General features: G+C 38.6%; 1 protein-coding gene across 10 annotated transcripts in view; it reads left to right on the plus strand.

Annotated features, from left to right (window-relative positions):
• The window catches only part of arhgef4 (Rho guanine nucleotide exchange factor (GEF) 4), a 92,600-nt gene that overhangs the window by 42,339 nt on the left and 27,727 nt on the right, over positions 1–22,534 (plus strand). For 5 of the 10 annotated variants that reach the window (XM_077225154.1, XM_077225218.1, XM_077225162.1 and 2 more), the window contains 4 exons: positions 6,600–11,894; positions 13,216–13,539; positions 13,894–14,023; positions 15,201–15,254. In XM_077225154.1, the coding sequence (XP_077081269.1) occupies positions 6,600–11,894; positions 13,216–13,539; positions 13,894–14,023; positions 15,201–15,254 (5,803 nt within the window). Of the gene's footprint in view, positions 1–6,599; positions 11,895–13,215; positions 13,540–13,893; positions 14,024–15,200; positions 15,255–17,225; positions 17,803–22,534 lie in introns of those variants that run through there. The other 5 variants (XM_077225195.1, XM_077225208.1, XM_077225201.1 and 2 more) reach the window with 3 other exon arrangements.

A 22,534-nucleotide genomic window follows, 5' to 3' on the forward strand; every position in this document is an offset into this window, starting at 1 on the left:
GTAATGCCATGATAAAAAGAACCTTTGATGCTGCAGATATAATGGCTCAAATGTGGTATTCCTAGTAAAGCGAGCATGTGCCTTTAAACTTACCAGAAATATAATCTTCGGATGGAGCCGATAGAAATGATGAGTGTTGAAACGGGAAAATAAGGGCTATTAGTTTAACTGGATAGTTCACCCAAAAATGAAAATTCTGTCAGTATTTACTCACCCTCATGTTGTTCCAACCCTGTAAGAACTTCGTTCATCTTCGGAACACAAATTAAGATATTTTTGATGAAATCTGTGAGCTGGATTCACTCCTCCATACTAGTCATGTAGTAAAGTAGTCTTTAATAACTTTTCAGGGCTGGCAAGTTTCAATCCCTGAAGAAGCCTATGGACTAGTATGGAGAGAGTGATCCAGCTCTCAGATTTCATCAAAAATATCTTAATTTGTGTTCCGAAGATGAACGAAGGTCTTACGGGGTTGGAACAACATGAGGGTGAGTAAATACTGACAGAATTTTCATTTTTGGGCGAACTAACCCTTTAATGGATTTATTTAGTGTGGTTAACTTAAAAAAAAAAATATCACGGCAATGTAGGAAGTACTGATACATTATTAGTAAAATAGTTAAATGCACTTAATTCGATTATTTAATTGCAGGTCTTTTTAATTGCAGATTTTGACCTATGCAAATATAGTCTTAAAGCTGTTGTTTACAGTGGTTCTTATACTTTATTCAAGAAATAACACAACTGTGCTGTGTTTAGAGAGAGCGTTGTTAAAGCTGTTTATCTGATCTGAAGTCAGCTGATTTAGTTGGCACAGAAGGGGTTGCAGTTGTGTTTGCACCAGCTTTAAATCACTACAACCACTTACTATGCACAGCAGCGCACATGAGCGCTACACTATTTGAGATGCTAAAGCTCTTTAGAACATCCACTGGGTTTTAATCAGGTGTATTGTTACTACTGATTGTTGCGGATTGTGTTAAAATAATATCTAAAGCAAACATGTCTGCGAAGAAATATTACTATTTTACAATTACCTCAAATACACAGATGCTTCACTCAACAGAGGTCAAGTTGTTTTTGATGAGAGAGCCGTGGAGAAGGTGTGGTCATGATATTACTCCTCACCTTGTATTTGATGACATATATTTGACCTTCACTACAGTGTGTTAAATCTGCTTTCTGTGCTTCTCCACTCCTCTATTTAGAAATAAGATCAGCTCTACAATCAAAACATATAACTTACCCCAAATCATCACCTTTCCTGTGCTTTCATTGTCATATTTAACTGATTGATTTACAGTTGTAATGACGTCATTTCACTATGTCTGAATGTATCATCAAAAATGATCTCTAGTTCCTTTCTCAGAAGTGTACTCTGTGAGTGTGTATCTACTGAGAGTGACTCCCTAGCATGTGTGCAGAAGTGTTTGTGTGTGTGTGATTCCCTCTCTGTGGTTGGCCTCTCCGATGGGATGAGCTCATGCTCGTGGAGAGAGCAGCAGAATCCTGTAATTCGATGTTTTTTGCATTCTACAATACATACTGTAAATAGATGCAGTAAAAACAATTATGTAATAAAGATTCTGCATTATAATCTGTATCATGTCAGTAAATTGTAAATTGGTTGTGTGTTGTGAAACGCAGTAGACCGGAAAAAGAAAAAGTTAATTTCACCTTCAAAAAAAAAAAGTTAGTAAATTATCTACTGTACCATAATGAAATATTTATAATATATTCATCAGTGTTAAAAAGTTTATTTATATATATATATATATATATATATTGATTAATTAAGAAATGCTGTAACTTTCTATTAATTAAAGAATAAAAAACATCATGGTCATATTAGACTGATTTCTGAAGGATCATGTGACACTGAAGACTGGAGTAATGATGCTGAAAATTCAGCTTTGCACCACAGGAATAAACTACATTTTAAAATGTATTCAAATATAAATGGGTTATTTTAAACTGTAATAACAATATTACTGTTTTTACTGTATTTTAGATCAAATAAGTGCAGCCTGATGAGCATGAGAAACTTGTTTCAAAAACATTAAAAAAATCTTACCAACCCCAAACTTTAGAATGGTTGCTTCTAAAAATTGCGTTGTCGGGAAATACATTGCCAATTTTCTCCCCATGAATCTAAAGCTCATTGCAATGAAATTGGAATACTAACATTTTAAAACATGTTAAAACAGTAGGCAATAAACGATATATGTAGCATGCTACATTGTCACATGACCTCCTCAACACACTGCATGTGCAGACGCATACAGTATGTTGATGTTACATTTGCATTTCTTCAGGATTAGAGGAAGCAGACGCTCAGAAGGGGTTCCATTTAAAAGGGGTCAGAAAGATAAAAAAATATATATTATTTTAATTCAGCAAGATGCATTAAATTGATCAACAGTACCTGGGTTTTCATCCAAACGTGAAGCAAATCTTTTCAAAGTTTGCAAAAAAAACAAAAAAACAAACAAATGAGAATTACTGTACTTACCAGGTATCATGTTGTTCGAGCGGATGACGGTGGTATTGGTAACCTAGTAACCAACAGTAAACAAAACACCATCATCGGAAACAGCCGATTAGTCATATGGGTTTAATGTTCGCTACGTCAGAATTTATTTGGCAAATGCGTTTCCACCTGCCATTATTTCATCTCCCAATATTCCATTATTCAAGTGAGTGTGTAAACTTTTTTGCAGATGATGGGATTTTCCCTCCCGAAATTTTACGTTTTCATTACTCATTTCTGAAGTTATGGAAACATATCTATTTTTAGCGATTCTTTTCGAGAAATGTTGTGATTCATTTGAGGAAATGTAGCGATTCTTTTGAATAAATGTATTGATCCATTTGAAGAAATGTAGCGATTCTTTTCGAGAGATGTAGTGATTCTTTTCGAGAATTTAATTATATATTTGTTACAGTATAATTATATATTTGTTACAGTGTATTTATACTTTTCGAGAAATGTAGCAATTAATTTCAAGAAATGTTCATTTCAAGAATTGTAGCGATTCTTTTCAATAAATTTAGCGATTCTTTTCGAGAAATGTATTGATTAATTTGATGAAATCTATCGATTTTCAAAAAATGTAGGGATACTTTGGAAGAAATGTGATTCTTTTCGAAAAAATTTAGCGATTATTTTCGAGATTGTAATTGTATATTAGTGTAATTATACATTTATTAGTGTGATTATACAATTATTTGAATGTAATTATACAATTTTACAGTTAAGACTTATACATCGTTACAAAAGATTTCAAGATTTCAAAAACGTTCTATACATCAAAGAATCCTTATAAAATGTATATCACAGTTTCCACATACATATTAATCAGCACATGTGATTTTAGCATTGATAGTGATAATAAATGTTTCTTGCGCACCGAATCTTCATATCAGAAGAATGATTTCTGAAGAATCATGTGACTGAAGACTGGAGTAAAGATGCTGAAAATTCAGCTTTCCATCACAGTAAAAAAATATATTAAAGTAGAAAACAGCTATTTTAAATTCTAATAATTCTCCGCAATATTAATGTTTATTGTATTTTTTAACAAATAAATGCAGCCTTAGCTTAAGAGAAATTTTTCAAAATCAATAAAAATTTCACCCAAGGAAGTCTTGACACCAAGTACCGTATATTATGACAGAATAAAAGATTAGACATTATAGTCAAGTAGCAGAAAATGTTGAAATGTAAGTTGGACTGGTCTCTTTAGTTCTCTATTAGCGTTGTGCGTCTGGTCAAAACTGCTGTTGAATGGGGATAGTTTGTGAACTTTAAACATTGATGTTCTCAGTTGGATTGAGGTCTGGGATTTGATTGAACTATACTTCAGCACATCTTTATGTTTTGAGGAATTATTATTGGCTTTTTTTATGTTTTAGAATCTGCATGATTCTGGATGCTTCACCTGAGTCATGGACTTCACAGATCATTGAATATTCCTGATGACAGATTCATGGATTATATTTAGTATTGTTAATTCAACTAGACTGTAACACTTATAAAGCTGTCTTAATCCTTGAATTGGTGCTGTAGTTTTTTGTGAAACTAATTGCTGTCGACAACTTTTTTTGACATGAAGTGTATATAAAGAGTGCATGCTGTTGATGAGTAACATTTTTGGTGAAAATAAAATATGAACCAAGCTGAAGGACTGTGAATGTTTTTATGTTGTGGGTCAAGTTTGGCTTTAAGGGTCAGTAGCAGACTGTGTGCAGGATCACATGTGCCTTTTCTGGCTCTGTCTTTCTATTTTTACCTCGTACACATACTATACTGTATATTCACACTGGAATGCAAAACGAATACCCCCATTCTCCTGCCCAGCCCTCGGTGTAGCGTTAAGATGTTAAGCCATTTAGGGAACTCAACTGTAATCAATTTGGCAAAACAAGCTCTGGTTACTGAATGGGGTCAGGTGACGTTGTGTTGTTGGTTGAGGTCATTCCACCTGCCAATGAGAACAGGTTTTACTTATGCTGTACTACTAGCTAGCAAACAAGTGTTAGCCTGTGGGTGCTTCTCAATTCTTACTTGTGCATCCTCGTCTCCTTTCCTCACGTCTCAGCTCCACCCCCTGTAGGATGCAAAGGAAGGCTGCAAGGAAAGAAAATGAGGACAGAGAAATGGAATGAAAGCTTTTTTATACATAGGAATACTTGATCACTCAAGCGTCACGTCATAGTGTCATCAGCAGCGCTCAAAGGATCTGCCCTTATGTTGTATTAGTTTGGTTATTTAAGAAATTCATAATAAATAATAATAAAACAAGATACCCTTTTGAAATATGTGAGATGTGTGGTTTATATAAACTGCAATGGTAAAGTATAAATCAATATGATTGTGACCGATGTGAAGGGGGAGGAGAATTTATACGTGCGTCACGTTTAGTCAATAAAACTCTTCCGCATAGGATACACCCGAGTATCCTCGCTCATGACTCCTCTCAGGAAGTCTCCTCACTCCTCGATCCTCTTCGCGGTGCAATAAGAGAATGAATTGATATGTCTTTCAAGATGGGTGAGCTCGATTGGTTTCCGGGTCATAGGATGGAGGACGGAGTAGTGAGGAGACGAGGAGGGATATTGAGAAGCACCCTATATGTTTAGTTAATAAAAGATTGAACATTGAGGAGTTCATGTTTACATCCCTACAACAGGTTACGAGAAAACCGCATCATGCATGAAGTAAAAAAAAGAAAAGGAAAAAATTAAATATAAAAATATGTTAGGATAGAAACATTTAAATTTATTTGTATACAATTATTTTCATTTGCATATGTATAAGTTAAACAGTGCATGGGTTACCATATATTCCTGTACATTGAATATTTCCAAAAATAGTATTCAAGCTTTGTCTACCTTGAAAAAGGCCGTGCAGAAGTGTTTGGTACTCTCCTCTTTGATACCTGCTGTTCTTAAAGCCATTCTTCTTAGTGTCCTTCCTCATTTAACGTGACGGGTTTGGAGTGGTTTGACCTGTTGGGATTAGCTGGAGATGTGCTGTGCCTAATGATGCCTCGGTTCTTAAGTACAAGCAGGGTATGATGGAGGCTTCATCTCTGTTCTCTCCCTCTCAGAACCTGATGTTTGTAGGTTACTTAAAACATTAGAACCGTTAGTTGGCCTAGCTTAGCCTGGTGTTTTCTTTTGCAATCTTTTGAACTCACTAGATTAGAGACATGGTTAATGGAAGACAGACCCTTGGGTTATGAGTCCGAAAAGAAGGGATTGTCGTTGTGCTGCAAACAGCTGGTCGGCTTGTGGTCCTCTTAGGGGATTGTTTGTATGGTTTCTCTAAGTTGGATGACGACACATGTCTGCTCTTGTGGAAGGTCCCGTCCCTTTTCCACGACCTACTGACCATGAGAAGAGCTCAAGGGGTCAAGGTTATTTTCCTGGTAAGCATGGACCAGTTAGCCCCTAGCCCCCTACTGATAGACATTTGTAACTACACCATCGGGCTACAAATGCATCTTTCTGCATTGACTGATATAAGGTTTGATTTATAGTATTCAGAGTCTGTTATTTTGCTGTCATCTACTTTTGATTAACTGTGTTTTTTCTATCAGTTGTTTAAATTTTTGTTCTCTGTTGTTTGTGCTAATATGATGTTAATGACTCATACAATCTGTTACGCTCTTCCGTGTTATTACATCTGAGTCTGTTCATCATCATGCACAATTTTGTCCATTGGAAATTATCCCTTGAACAAATGAGCTAATGGTTCAGATGCTTCATATAAGCAGATGCTCTCTAAAGGGCTTTGATTTAACTACATGAAGCAGGGCATGGTTGAGTGACACATTAGTTCCAGGTGTAAGGGGGAAAGAATGTAAGATGTAATTGAATGATTATCAAACCTATGTGGTTAACTTCACGAGCATATGCTGATCCTTAGAGTTAAATTGATTGCAGATCGGAAAAAAATACTCTTAACTCCCTAACTCTTATTTTGAATAGCCTCACTGATGTAACTTATAAACTGTTTACTTCAATTAGATGAGACCAAGTCCCCCTTTTTTAAGAACAGGAAAACAATGCACATATTCTCTTTTTCTTCCTAGGCTCCAGCTTTAGAGGATTCTGGGAGTGAAGCAGGCTGTCTGGAAGATGGGAATTCTCAGCAGGAGGACCGTGGAGAGCAACATGACCATCAGGAATGGTGTGAGCCGGTTCCTGAAGCAGCACAGGACACAAAAGAGGAATATTTTGACACAGACTTGTGGCACAGTGACACTTTCTCTGACCCCAATCATGAAACTAAGGACGGCTGCAGGACGTCGCTCAGCTATGAGACCGGCTCTTGCTCTGTGGGTCATCTGGACTCACACTCTCCATTAGTCAAACCCTCTCCTTCAGTTAGAGAGAGAAATCCCTCTTTAGCAAAAAGCCACCATGCCGTTTTTGACAGTCACAGTTGGACCACTGAGCCATTGCAAACACAGACTGGAAATACGGAGATGATACACATGTGTGTTGATGGCACTGGAATGTCTGATGCTAAAGGTGGTCCAGATTGTGGGGAGGTTATCAGCAATTCTCCAGCGGGAACTGGACTTGATTCTTCTTCAAAGAATGGCCTATCCTATGTAGTAACACCCCTACTGGAATTAGTGGACACTGTAGAACCACAAACACTCTCTGAGCCAAGTGCTAAAGACTCATTATTCACCTTAAAAGACAGTGATGGAGCCAAGTCACAATTTGCTGTCACCTTTGATGGAAAATTAAAATTAGAACAAATCAACAAAAATATCATGGACGCTCAATCAGGATACAATGAGCCGCACATACAGTTCACAAGTGAGAAAGAGTTACAGCAAAATGATATTGACACTAGTAACACTGAAATAGAGACAATTGCATCCGTTGTGAAAAGTACAGATGCTGAACATAATAAATCAAACACTCAACATGGTGAGCTGAATGTTGATGACAATAAGATCAGTTTATCTGTCTCACGGCATCTTTCTATATATGAGTCTGTATCAGTTGAGAAGCCTATTGAACAGAAAGTTGAGGAGTCAACAGAACACAGCCAATCACAGAATTCAATAGAACACAGCAATTCACAGGACTCGACAGAAAACATCCAATCACAAGCTTCCATATCATGCAGCCAATCACTGGACCTAATAGAACACAGTCAGTCACAGGATTCTGTCGAATGCAGTCCACCACATGAATTTGTAGAATGCAGCCAAACACAGGTCTCAGTAGAATACAGCCAATCACAGGACCCAGTAGAATGCTCAGAATCACAGGATTTAATAGAACACAGCCAATCACAGTACTCAGTAGAACACAGTCAATCACGCACTTCATCAGAACACAGCCAATCACAGGATTCTGTTCAACACAGGAAACCATTGGATTCTGTAGAATGCAGCCAATCACAGGATTCGATAGAACACAACCAATCACATGACTCAGTAGAACACAGTCACACTTCATCAGAACACAGGCAATTAGAGGACTCAGTAGAATGCTCCCAATCACAAGATTCAATAGAACACAGCCAATCACAGGACTCAATAGAACACAGTCTGTCACACACCTCATCAGAACACAACCAATCACATGACTCTGTGCAACACAGGAAATCACTGGATTCTGTAGAATGCAGTCTATCACACGACTCAGTAGAAAACAGTCACACTTCATCAGAACACAGGCAATCACAGAATGCTGTAGAACACAGCCAATCACAGGATTCTGTACAACACAGGAAATCACAGAATTCAGAACACAACCAATCACAGCATTCCATAGAGAACAGCCAATCAAATTCTTCACTGGAACACAGCCAATTACAGTCTTCAGTGAAAGACAGACTATCACAGGTTGATTTCATTTCAAACACAGTGGCTTATGAAAAGGGACAATTAAAACAGGACTGCATGGACATTTGCATGGACTGTGAAGTCAATCAATCATTGAAAACATCTGGAAGGCATTCATCAAAGGACACTGAAAAAGAACTTGATTTAAACTTTGAAAAGAATGAAAGTCTACATTTCAAAAAGCTGGACTTAACTGACACTCCTGTTGTTTCTAAATATGAGTGTTTTGCAGCTGAGGGAGCTTTCTCAAATGTGCCTAATGCAACTGCTGAAGCGTCAAATTCACTGCATCAGCATCTGATCGATGAGTGGACATCAGAACAGTCAGATCTTCAGGCCAGAACTCATTGCGTTCACCAAAATTGCCCAGTATTACAAATGCACAGTGAAAAAGAAGATTACTCAGTTAGTAGATATCACATGAACAGTTATTGTTTGCAGGACAGTGGGCAAACATATTCGGAGGACCATGAGCCTGAGGCAGAATTTTACAAAACCCATCAGTGCCCTAATAGTAGAATGAATTTGATCAAACTGGGTGAATTCACTGAAACACAAGTTTGTGTTAACGCTAAACGTTTTGATGCTAAAAATGGAGACATTTTACAACAAACACAGAAGGATAGCAATATGCATCACAATATTAAAGCGTACCAGAAAGAATGTACAATAGTTCCCTCTATAGAACAGTCAGTAATTTACTCTGACAGTTTGGGATGCATAGAATACACTAGGCCCAAGTCATTGAGTGTTGCGTGTTCTGACATGAAGACAGCTGAATCCGATGGGTGTCCAGTAGACAGTCCTGTCGAATCTTTGGCTAGTCTGTTTGAGATTTCGTATGAAAAATCTCCAGTCAGCCCTACAGATGTTTGCTTTGAGCTCAGTGATGGCCTTCAAATGAACTGTAAACAATTAGCGCATTGCGTTATAGAATATACAGAGACCTCCAAACAATTTCACCGACCTAACACCCTATCTGACAAACAAACAAGGCAAAATGAGTCCGTTAAAACAATTGAGTCAGATGTTGATATTTTGTCTAGTGCATGTTCTGATCCTTTCACTCCTTTTGATTATTCTCAACTGAACATTAGAAACCATGATTACAGCTCAGACACAAATAATAACATTAAAGCCATTACTTTAGCAGATTGTGCCTCAAGTGTACAAATGTCTTTGCCTAGTTCATTGCAAAAATACAGCAGATCTACTAATAATGCTGGATGTTTAGTCTCAAAGGGCGGTGGTTGCAAAGATAGTGAATCTTTTAGTGCCCCTGCTGACCGGGCTACCTCCTTCAAAGCACCTGAAATGAATATTGCAATGTACAGCAAAGGTAATGTTCAGAAACCTTCAGACTTCAATGCATGTAGCAGCCACAAAGATGTTACACAAATGCAGCTCTGTGATTGCCATAATGGGAAGGAGTGCCAGCTGCACTCGTCTTCAGTGGAGGGAGAGCAGACAGCGGGAGGATTTCAGTTCAAGGGCACAGGCGGCATCAGTCAGAGCTGTACTGAAGTGTTGCAAACCTTGAGTCCCCCAAACACAGATGACCATTACAGCACACATGGTGAGGTTAATTCAGACTCTACAAATTGTGAATTTTCACATATTGTCCATTTGGTTGCACACAAACACCCAGAGCTTGCCCAAGAGGAAAACAAATTACCACTTAGTGGCTCTCTCAAGGTCGATGATACTTATGCATTAGAAAACATGGAGAGAAGACTTGAAACATTCACAACAAACTCTCCTGAAATCACTGATTCCTTATGTGAAAAGACTGAACCACAACTGCAGCAACTGCACGACTCTAAGATCGAAGGGGCATTTGTTACATGTTGTCGAATTTTACCCATCACTAATTTAGAAGCTATTTTGGAGTCAGACCGTTCACTGGAGAGCTCATTTGTGTTGGAGAATGGACTGGAGGAGGAACAGAAAGGAAGTCCATTATCAGAAGGTGTATTCAATGAGAAATGGAGTTCTTTTGATGATGTTACAAACCGCCCACATGACAACATTTCTGCCATGCATACAAAAGCCAATGTAGCCGTTGTCATGAATGAACCAGATGCTGGAGAAACAATGAGCTCTTTATCAAATGTGTTTGATAGCAGTGATGGCCATAGTGTTTCCAGTTCTGTGTCACAAGACCTTGACTTCAGTACTAACAGTGAGGAGACGGAGGACAGCACTCAGTCATCGTCTAGTCTTCGTGGTTCTGCTAGAAATAAGAGAACCCAATCAGGGAAGGGCTCTATGTTTTCTGTTTTTTCTCGAATGCCCTCATTCCGCAAGACCAAACGAGAACACAAAGGCAATAACAAGGTTGATCCGGAAGTTAAGGACTCCAATGTGGATGGAGATGAACGGGACGAAGTAAAGTACAGTAGGTCACTCACACGTAACAATTCCCAAACTTCGCTGTACAAGACCCATATTTCACAAAGTACAGATCATCTCACAGACATTACAAAGTTTTCTGACCACTCCAATGATGACATTTTTGAAAAGGCTTTTGCTTTTAACTTGCTGAGTAGAGAGAAATATACACAATCCCCAAATTTGTATCAGCTGCAGCAGCACAAAGATGGAGATGCACAGAATTTTAGAGCTTCCCCAATGGCAGAGGGATTGCAACAAAAAAGAAGCAAAAGTACAGATAACTTAAACTTACGCCTGAAGCTTGCAATGGCTCACAAGTCTCTGTCTAGCCTGTTTGAGTCCAGATATCCTGAGAGGGAAAACCAGGAACAGATCCTGCAGTCTGAGAATGAGGAGGTGAAAACCAAGCAGTCCTGGAGGAAGATGAAATATTTTAAGGAAGCAGAACTTTACAAAAGAACTCTATCGCTTCCTGGGACAGTCTGTGACAAGTCCACACATCAGAGCCATATTGATTGTGCCTTCTGTGCTCCTCAGAACAGGTCCAGACTTAACAGCTCACCAGTTTCCCAAAAGAGTTTAAGGAACACATGCCATTTTGACCCACAGAGTTTGGAATCTGCACCTCAGGAACAGTCTGAAGACAGTACATGTCTGGAAGGAGGTGAGCTGCCTTATGCCACTTCCTCAGATTCTGATCAGGCCTCAGTAGATGGCTTTGAGTCCAATGTAGAGGATAGGTCGCAGTCACCTGTAAACCCCACTGTTCTCGCAACCCAGATGTCACATATCTGGACCAGGTCTCTCAGCGGTTTCGAGAACACTGATAGTCCGACAAGGCCCATGAGCCCCAAACCTCACAGTCCTGTTCTGGGCTGGACACACCGGAGGAGCTTCCGTTACCCCTCGAGATCTGTTGCGTCCTCTCTCTGCTCGCTCGGTCAGGGAGTGAGCAATGACGGTGTCTCCGATCCACCTCAGAGGCCGACGTCTCTGAAACCAAGGACAGCGCAACTCACTATAACCCAGTCTTTTGATTCTGAATACTTACTAGAGGACAGCAGTTCAGACAGCTATTCTCAGAATAGCTTGAATTCAGCATCCTTGATAAACAAACCAGAGGTAAGTCAAAGTTAAATGAAATTATAAAGTTTATGATGTTAGGACAGCTTAAATATGTCATTTGAATATTTTAGGCAGGAGTGCTATATGATTTTTTTACTGTCTGTATGTTGCTATTTGTATGTAGTAATCCTACTCAAGTTTGAGTTTCCCCAAGACTCTTCTTCATACATGAAAGCAAAAGTGGATTGTTATGTTGCATTTTTCAAAATACATTCCTGCTTTCTGTTATTGAGCTGGCCAGCGAGGAAATTACAAGGGTTGTTATATGTTTAAGTCACAATACTAAAGAGCTTTCTGTGAAATGTATGCAGTCAAATATACTGCCATCTAGTGGCCTACAAGGAATCAAGGATGATCACATTGCTCATATGCTGTATCTATTGCACAATAATGTAGTGCACCCTTTCAATAGGTGTAGTCTACACTGCAAAATTCTGAATGAGATTTAATTTTTTTTTTACTTTTTTTTTTCTCCTTGAAGCAACACTTTAAGATTTGTTTTTAATAGCTTGTATCTTGAATATAACTGTATTTTGTCTAATGCATTGTCAAATTTTTTTTCTTGTATTGAACCTTTTTATACACAACTTTTTCAAAGTTTGGGGTCGGTATGATTTTTGAATGTTTTTTAAAGGAGTAATAATTTGCAATATTAATCCAATTTTAAATAACTGTTTTCTATATCATTATATTTTAAAATGTAATTTATTCCTATGATGCAAAGCTGAATTTTCAGCATTACTCCTGTCTTCAGTGTCACATGATCCTTCAGAAATCAGTCTAATATGATTATTTGCTGCTCAAGAAACATTTCTTATATCAATGTTGAAAATACTTGTTTTTCTTAATTTTTCTTTTTGGAAGCTGTGATAGTTTTGATAAGGTTTCTTTTTGAAATTGCCCCCCCCCCCCCTCCAGCATTTATATGAAACATAAATCTTTTTTAACATATGTCTTTACTTTCATTTTGATGATTTTTGCACATCCTTGCCTCTAAGTACTAATTTCTTACTGAAAAAAATATCTTACTGACCCCAAACTTTTTAATGGTAGTAAAAACAAGTGAATAAATCTGCCAGTGCAGACAAAATACACAAAGTATTAGAAGATACATTCTTTACAACTTAATTATGTCTTACCTGGAGAAGTATAAAATTCTTGTTAAGAATAGTAACAATTTGATGCAGTGTAAATATCCTGCTTATGTATACATTTACCTTCTTAACATTACCAAAAGTCAAAATTTGACAAACTTCATCTCTCAGTGGACATCCATCAAAAGACACATGTACAATAACACCTAAATTTGCACTCAAAGCATGTACAGCGGAGTACTGATCCAGCCATCCAGTCAGCAGAGAGAAGACAACAAGGAAATGCATGTGAGCTTCGGGTGAAGTCCAGAGAGCAGTGTACAGCTGCACCCAGACCCATCTCAGACCTCTACGGTTGGACCATGTCTCTTCAGGGCATCAGAGAGGTGGCGCTTGACCTGGAAAGGAAGAACAATTCGACCGAAGCACATCTACGCTCATGCTCATTTGAAACGTTGACTGACGTGGAGAACACCCATAAAAAGAAGCTTAGCATGCAGCGAAGTTTGCGCCAGCTTAACACACCAACATCTGAGAAGCACAAGAAAGTAAGGAAATCGTCGAAAATGGAGAACCACCGAGCCATTAGCATCTCCCGCTGCACCTTTTCTTCTCCTGTTCTGCTTTCTTCCTGCATTGTACTCCTGGAATCATTCCCTTGTAGTTTCTTTAGGATTTCCGACTTGTCTTCCGTTTCTTGTGTTTTTTTTTATCTGTCTGAAGAAACAAAAATCAATGTTTGTCAGATGAGCTCATACTAATTTGAGTCCTTAAAAAAAAAAGACAACCGTTTTTTTTATAAATCATGGGCATGTTTTATTATTATTATTACATATTAAAACTTTATTAATAATAGTGAGGTTTATTTTTTCATAATGGGTATGTTTCTGTCTCATCCATAGTTGCGCGCTAGACTTTCTCTCACTTCTCCGGAGCAATTCCCTTCTGTTCCCCTCAAAGACCACTTCTTCTCCCAGAGCACACCTGTTGGACTAGACTTTTTGGGCTGGCCTCATTATGCTTTTATTTCAGGTAAGGAACAATGACATTTAAACCTGCTATACATTGCACCACAACCTTTTATTATGGGACACAGTAAATTGACTTCTTAAATCTTTCTTTCAAGTCTGAGTTTACTTTAGTTTCCTCCAGGGGGCAATGGTTTTCTTCATTCTGCAACCTTTGATAACCCTCTGTGAGATATTTATAGTTTTGTTTTGACAATCGGAGCCCAGGGACTCATAGATGTCTGTGATGTAAATTTATTGTCTTTCATCATCAAACATGGCCCAGTTGGATTGAGGTACCTGGACATAAACCTGAGGAGGTCTTAGCTCAGCTGCAGCGACAAACAAACAATTTATCTGTGAAGAGTGATGAATTCCACCTACAATGTGCAATTTCTTAAGAAGAAGCTTTATTCAGTCGTGTGTGCACGTATCAGGAGCACAGAGGCTATCTTTGTGCGGTAATGCACGGAGCGTGGAGCTCAGAGGCCCCCAGTGCTGATCCTCTCCTTTTCTGCCAAACAATCCTGCTGATTATTTCTCACCCACTCACTGGCGCCAGGCCTTCTCAGACTCACTCACTCACTCACTCACTCTCTCTCTCTTTCTCTCTCAGCATAGAGGTAGACCTGGCATGGGCATAACCCCACCCTTACAGACACTCAAGGAGACTTGGATTTAGGAAATCGAGTTGAGAGTTGAAGTGTAGCCTTTGATTGTAAGCTACTATTAAATAGACTTTGGCTGACCTTGAGTTGGCTGCTTTGTTTGCTTGCTATTGCAAGCATTATTTTTCTATGATCAACATAAAACCCTGACTAAATCTGAGCCAGTTCTGGATCCCTGATCTGAACTGAGACGTCTTGATCTTTTTTTTACTCTTGTTCTGTTTTATTTATTTAAAATATGCCTCCCACTATTGATGTCTTATTGCCATGACATGCTCTGTGTGTTTTGCAAGGCCTCTGTAAATGTCTTGCCTTATGTAATATGGATTCCTATGAGGAGAAAGACACAATAACCTCATTTTGCCCCTTGCTGACATCATGCCCACTCTACAACCTTTCTGTACACTGCATGACAAGCCAATGCAGCATTCCTATTGCGGTTATGCAAATATAGAACTTGAGTCTTAGTTTGTATTTTGAGTTCGGGAGCACTTCATGAGAGAAACTAACACCGATACATGCTGCTCTCCACAGAATCAAATCTCAGCACACCAGCACAAGAGGCACATGGACAGGTTGCTCCTCTAGGTGAGTTTACTCCTTCTGAAACACAATATGAGCCTGTACTTTCAAACAATGCCTGCATGAAATTATTGAAGGGACATTCAAACTTGTTTATTCTGACCTGTTTGCATTTATAACTTTTTTACACATTTTCTTGTGCATTTTTATAAATACTAATATGACCATTTGTAGTTTATTGACTTAAAGCCCAATTGGATTTTTAAGTGTGTGGGATGTAAACCAGGGGATGTATATATACTTGGCTCAGTTAATCTTCATTTATAATATTTATGATATTTATTTATTTACTTTGAAGGCATATTATGCTAAATTAACTTTAACATGGTAATTGAACATAAATGTGTGTCGGCAGTGTATGTACACAACCACCCTAAAATGGTAAAAATCCACCCACTCCTCTTTTTTTAATCCCCATAAATCAGAATAAGCCATTTGTAGATAGTAGCTTTTGTGACATCATATATGCTTAGGCCCCGCCCACGACTGCTGACGGACTTGTAAGAAAGAAATGTATTCTTATTAAAGTTACATTTTAAAGTTATTTTATGTTAGTAATTTTCAGTTTTTCTTTTGTTGTTTGATTCATATTAACAGCATAGCAGTAGGTACTGTATATTACTCTGCTTTCAATTTAATACACAGATCTAATATACACATGCCATTTCTTTACTTGCTGTTCATGTTCACAGACATAACCAATTGTGTTTATGTGAACTTTGTGTGTTTTTGACAACCTTTGTGTATTTGACAGTTTAAGTGCAATTTGACGTGAAAGAGAAATTTGTTTAATACTCCCGGGACACGCCGTCTGATGTCCAGCTTTCTGTGTGTGTGCTTTGAGGGTGTGTGCTCTGAAAACCATATATCAGAAGTTTAGACTGATATGGCTTTAAAACGCATGCAGATAATGAACTTTCATGATGACAAAGAACTGCAATGTCATGTGATCGGGATAGAAATGATAATCATAACCAAACAGATGGTTTGTTAGAGCTGCTATTTTAATGTATAAGTACATTTATTCTTAATAAGATGTGTTTTTTATTTTATTTTATTAATCTAGAATTGTTTCTTCATTATGTCTGAGACATTATTTGTATGTTTATTTGTTTTGTATGTTGCGGTGAGCCAAAGAAAAATTTCCACCCCGGTGGACAATAAAGATTTATTCTATTCTAGAGTATCTGTAGCTGTACAGGCTTCGCCCTCTTCTGGAAAACGGGGTGGGGAGAAGCAGCTCATTTGCATTTAAAGATACATGCACGAAAGCAGCATGCATTTCCTTTCACTCGAAAATGGGCATTTATAACATGGTACAATAATTGATTTGTGAGGAATTTTGAGCCGCAACTTTATAGACACATTCTGGGGACACCTGAGACTTATATTAAATATTGTAAAAAAGGGGCATAATAGATCCTCTTTAATACTGCTACTGCTTCTAATAATAACCACCATCATCATATTTCTTTTTATTTTTTTACACTGTTTTTCTGAACTTTTGAACTTTTCCACGGGTCCCCAGACACTAGTTTAAAACCCCCTGATCTAAACCAGTGGCAGATCAGATCTGTCATATACAGGAATGTAAGGAATGTTCCCCTGAGTTTTATCTTTGTTCTGCCTCCAGCTCCCATGTAATGTAAAGTATAGTCCAGCTGCAAAGGTTCACCCAAGTCAAGATTCTTAAGTTTGAGTCTAATGAGAATGGCCTCACACAAACCACATTCCTTTCTATTCATAGTCTCCAGAGATTCTGAGCATTTCTGTAGAAATCACGTCTTTTTGTATCAGATCAGCGTGCTGCGCAAGCACTCTTTGTTTGTGATAAATTGCGTTCATTTTTGGGCTTGTCATTTATGTGCGATCTCAGCTAATTTTGGGTTAAATTCTTAGAAGGTGTTTGCAACCCTCGACATCGCTAGTGCTCTCTCCAGGCGCTGTCTTTTGGTTTACTAACAGCTTGGCTTTAACAGTGGAGGAGGGGGGCTCAAGGGGGGATTTGCAGGGGAGGAGGAAGGCGGTTCTTTTCAATGCCAGAGCAGGCATTTCGCATTGAGTCATGCGAGTCGTATGAGTCCTCCTCCCCTTAGACGATCCCTGGTGATGCCAGCCTGTGACTGTATGCGTGTGCGCTCGCGAGAGAGAGAAGACTGATTGTGTGCCTGGGCGTCTGTGTTGAGCCGTGAGCTCTTTGAGACTGTGCATCCATAGTGAAAGTAAAAGAGCAGGAGAGTGAGTGAGGAATGACAGAGGAAGGCTGAAGCTACGCCACATACACAAGGCTCTGAGACTCGATTTTGGACCCGACACCTGCCTGAAGCGACGCCACCCTTCTTCTTCTCGCTGTGCTTTCGCATGCGCACCCAGCACAGTGCCGGTGAGGTGGGCGTCCCACTGGCAGGAGGTGGCTGCAGTGGTGGCAGCTCAGAGCAGTCACCTGGCTCTGACTCAGGCTTTAGCCCCGCTCTGGGACTGGCCGGAGGGGTTAGAGCAGTGCGAGGGGTCATGTCCCATTACTGGAGTCTGGAGAGCCTTCACTCCACCAACGGTAAGACTCTCTCACGTTTGGAACTCCAATGTCATAAGTAGTGTGTGTTTTGCTGGACGTTTTGAGCTTGACGTCACTTGACACTCATGCAGCGAGTGACATTCTGCCTCGGTGAGGTTTTTGTGACGGCTCTTGTTCATTGTATTGCAGTCTTTCGGTCAATGTAATGACATTGTATTAAGCCCTTGATGGGCGAAAGGAGGTAGCTGAAAGAGCCACTGTCTCTATGCAAATGTAAACACATGGCGTAGCTGCTGCTCCTGCATTTAGCCTGTCAAAGCAACAGGAGTCTGCTTGCATGATACATGTATAGAAGAAACACGAGTTATAGAAATCGAGCTAGATTTACTGGTGGCCATGTGGGAATCGAGATTAAAGATGATGCCTTACTGTTGAATGAAGATGTGCCACTCTCTTTTCGTCTGCATCCTGCTTAGGTTATTGCATTACTGTCACGGATGTCATCTATTGATCTATGTTCCTGCTGGCTCGTAATTGGTTAAGTGGTAATGTTTTGGAAGGCTCTGTCAAGTGAGCCAATGTGTAATCTAGATATAGATGGATTGCTTATGACTGAAGTGACGCCGTTACCTGCATTCAGCTGTGGCACATATTCCCTTGCAGGATATTAATGTGCAAAATTAGCATGCTTTGAGTTTTTCCACACCTTAATGTGGTAGTATAATGTCACATCAGCGTTCATGTAAAAATATTCAGCCTGATATTCAGTACAACATGAAGAAGCGAGTGAAAGCATAGGCTGTGTTAAAAATATTTGAGGGGAAACCAACACTGCCCCTTTTGCGTCAGGGAACAGAGCTGATATATTGATCAACGCAAAATCTTCAGGTTTCCTTTCTAAGAATAGAGCAACTCTTAGGGGTTAGGGTTTACCCTAACTGGGATTACGCTATACTTCCTTGCGCCAGTGACCATATAGTAAGACGAATTATGTGAAATGAGAAGACATGCCAGTTTGAGCAATATTTTGGTCTCATTATGTTCTCTCAGGGTTGGCATGGTGACAGACAAGCCAATGACCGTCAGCCTAGGTAGCACAGATGTCTCAAGCAGCCACCGCTACCCACGTCAGCTGCAATTTGGATGTTTTTCTCATTTTCTGCTTTGTCCTAAGAGAAATGGGATGTGACTTTTCCTGTGATGGAGGGAAATAAATGGTGCACTGTGAGCCGGGGGCAATAGCTACAGACATTTCAAACAGCGCTGTCACCTCGTCACGGTTCGCTGACCTCATTACAGCACATACACTGTCCGTAGCTGATCGCAGAACAGTTGGAGGAAGACAAAACTGGAGTGACACGTGAGAAACGCTCTGAACTGAAACTTTCATTAATTGGAACATTAGAAATGGTTAATGATAGTTTGATAGACAAACAAATCCTAATTTCATGGCATCCCTAGACTGACAGAAATGGTTTGTGTTCAAGCCAGACTAGACCTGTAGCAATCAAATGTTTTACACCATCCATTCACTGAACTAAGACTATCTGCGCTAGTGTTGGCCATCAATAACTGTTTTTAGTGTAATTACTGACTGGGAGGTCGCAATATGTACTCTAATACCTGGAGAAAGTTTGCGTCATGACAGCACCATGTCTATTTTGCACTTTTAATAGCCCTCCGAAAAATTCTACAAGTAAACATCTACAATAATGTAAATTATTTGCAATTGAAATGCATGTGAAAACAAATATGGAATGCCTGTCAAAAGAGTTACGATATTTACCAGAAGGGCCTAACATAGCTATGTTAGCCAATCAAACTTGACCCATTGGTTTGTATGTGTAAGTTTGTTTGTTATGTGTAGTTAAAAAAGTGTTATTAAATTGTTACCAAAATAGTGTTATCACTTTTTTTATAATATATATCATATAGTATATTTTTGTTATAATATAGTGACCTCAAAAGGTATTTAGACATTTTAAAAATAAATGAATGTCAATGCATTATAGAATAAAATCCAAGTGGCATTTATTTTAAAGATGGACAACAAAAACACTATTTTCAAGCAAAACATTTGAGAAAAAAAAGAACTATGTTTGTTTAATAGTTTGTATCTAATGTAATGACATTCATTCATTTGTAAGTGCATCAAAAAAATTCTAAAAAAGGTGTCATGGTTTGGAAAAAAATATTAAGTATCACAACTGTTTTCAACATTGATAATAATAGCAGGGCTCACGCATTCAGCATCGGCATGAAATCACAAGAATTGAATTGTGAAATTTGCGTCAAGCTATAATAAAAACAGTAGCCTACCAGTCATTGTACAATGTAAATATAACTTGTCACTAAGCTTAATACATTTCTGTTTAGTTACTAAATGTTTTGACAATCACAATACACTTATTGGGATGCAAGTTTTTTTTTTCATTTTCTTGTTTCCCCTGTATCACGTCTATGCATACACCATGACACATTTGACTCCATGAAGGGCTTATGTACTTTCCTGCGTTTACATGTGTAAAGGCCGCTTGAAAGTGCAGATGCGCTATAGAACGGGCAGCGTGCAGTGGAAACAGTCTCACAGGATGTCTCCACCACCACCCAAAAACATATATGCTTCTGCAAAACCTCTTCTCTTCTGCTTTCATTATTTGTGTGAAAGGCACGAGCAGTTCTCACTTGTCTCAGAGCCAGAAATAGAAAGTCTCAGTTCTTCTCAAAAGGACTTTCATTAAAGTCTTGAGTTTCCATGCTGGAAGAGGAGCAGATGTGTGTCTGTATTTTCCCTGGGGGGTATTTTGTCTTGATTGCAGAATCTTGTGACCGCCCACTGCGAGCCAGGTCAAGTGATAGAGAGAGAGTTTGAAGTTTCTAAATGAACGCTCATAAATTATTATTCCTCGCCAAGAATATGAATGACACGCCATTTAATGGTTAATTCAGCCAAATGTATTACACTAAGCTACGCCTTTGCTTTTCATAATCCAACAATTGCTCTGCTAATCCAGTTAACATGTAGACGGAACGGGGGGTTTGCAGCCCCTCAGGCACCATTACAACTGACGGCAATAAAACAGATGGTGTTTCATTCACACCTTTTTACATAAACCACAATTGTACAGCTCTGCTATATTCTACCCTGCTTCAGGCATACAATACGCTTTCCCCATGTACCTCAGTGTCTTATTCTGGTTTCTGCTATGCAGATAAGATGTGAAGAGATAGATGGTAATTGACATGACCTGTTGTGAGTGTTAATTCTCTAAATAGATATTCAAATGAGGGCCACATCTCTACAAGTTTTTACCATTTACATTAACTTAGAGTTTAAGGTTCTTTGATGGTTCTTTTTAAGCCTTTCAGGTGCAACAAATTTTACAGTTTTTCAGTTGGTTGTATGGTGTTACATTATAGATTTTAATGGTTTTCGAAAAATAAAACTGTATTTTTGGGGAACATTGTGAAATATAAAAGAGTTCTCCTATGGCATCAGGCTGCACCTGCTGTATATATCAGCTTTGTGTCAACACTGTTACAGTGTTTGTTTGCAGTATCTAATGTGACTCAGTTGCTTCTCTGTTTGAGGTGTTTTGCTCAGTCTGCGGGTGAAATGGCACTGCAGTGTAATCGTACATCCACAGCGACAATAACTGAGTCCCCCACGGCCACATTGATACCGCAGCACCGACCAGAGGAATTCCCACCATTGTGTGAATGCCTCCGGTTACCTCTCACAGAGTTCACACTGTGTTGAATCGGACAGCTAAAATGAAACATTTTTGGCTACATTCTAACTTATAATGATATCAAAGCTGTTTTGGAGTAGCAGATTCACCCTCAATTTCACTGCGGTCAGGATGTCATGTTCCCACCCTAATTCCGTTCTTCATAGCCACTGCATAGAGGGAGACATCATCACTGCTGTGAAATCATTGTGACATATTTCCATTTTCTGTGAGTGCACGGGGAGATTACAACCACTCCTCCCTCTGTTTGGGTCATTTAATAAACTTTGATCCTGTTTGCAGGGTTAGTAATAATCTGCAGTCTATACAGATTACTGTTCCAGACTTGTGTGGCATTAATATCAGTCTGCCAGCAATCACAAAGTCAAAAGGGGGCAAGCGTTTTGCTGGTTGAGAGTGGGAAAAGACTGCAAGATCACATACAAAAGGATAGGGCAAGGACAAGAATGGAGCCTTGACATGGTGAAGGCCCTACGGTTCCACTGATTATATGGTTTTATGAAGAACGTGTTTAAAAGTTTGTATATTAATTTGGCTAATTTGATAATGTTTTAGTACCCATACGTTTAAAAGTCCATGTGTGTTAGCTTTGATGTCATCTATGTGCTTGTGTAAACACTGACAAAGTTCGCTCTTTGACAAATTTGGTTAAATTGATATTTTCTGTTACCAATAAAATTGTATTATATACAGTATGTAAACCAATCTTATACATTTCTAATAAAATCCTGCTCGTTATACATCTAGCCATATATAAACCATGTCCATACTTCTAACAGATTAAGTTTAATTGTTTTCACAATTAACAGATTTATGCTGATTCTATGGATTTTTTGAAATATGAATATTTAAATAAATTCAAGTACATGCAAATAATTATTAATATATGCCATGTTTAATGTTTGAGATGTCTAGGACTGCCTACGACTAAAGATTTTTTCATTTAAGCAATTAGTCGACTAAACTCATATTAATAAGCCACATAAATCATAATAATGAGCCTTTAATTGCCTATATAT

Source organism: Siphateles boraxobius, unplaced genomic scaffold (genome assembly GCF_051911475.1).
Source record: "Siphateles boraxobius isolate OS27281-9 unplaced genomic scaffold, OSU_SipBor_1 1, whole genome shotgun sequence".
Classification (NCBI taxonomy): Eukaryota; Metazoa; Chordata; class Actinopteri; order Cypriniformes; family Leuciscidae; genus Siphateles; species Siphateles boraxobius.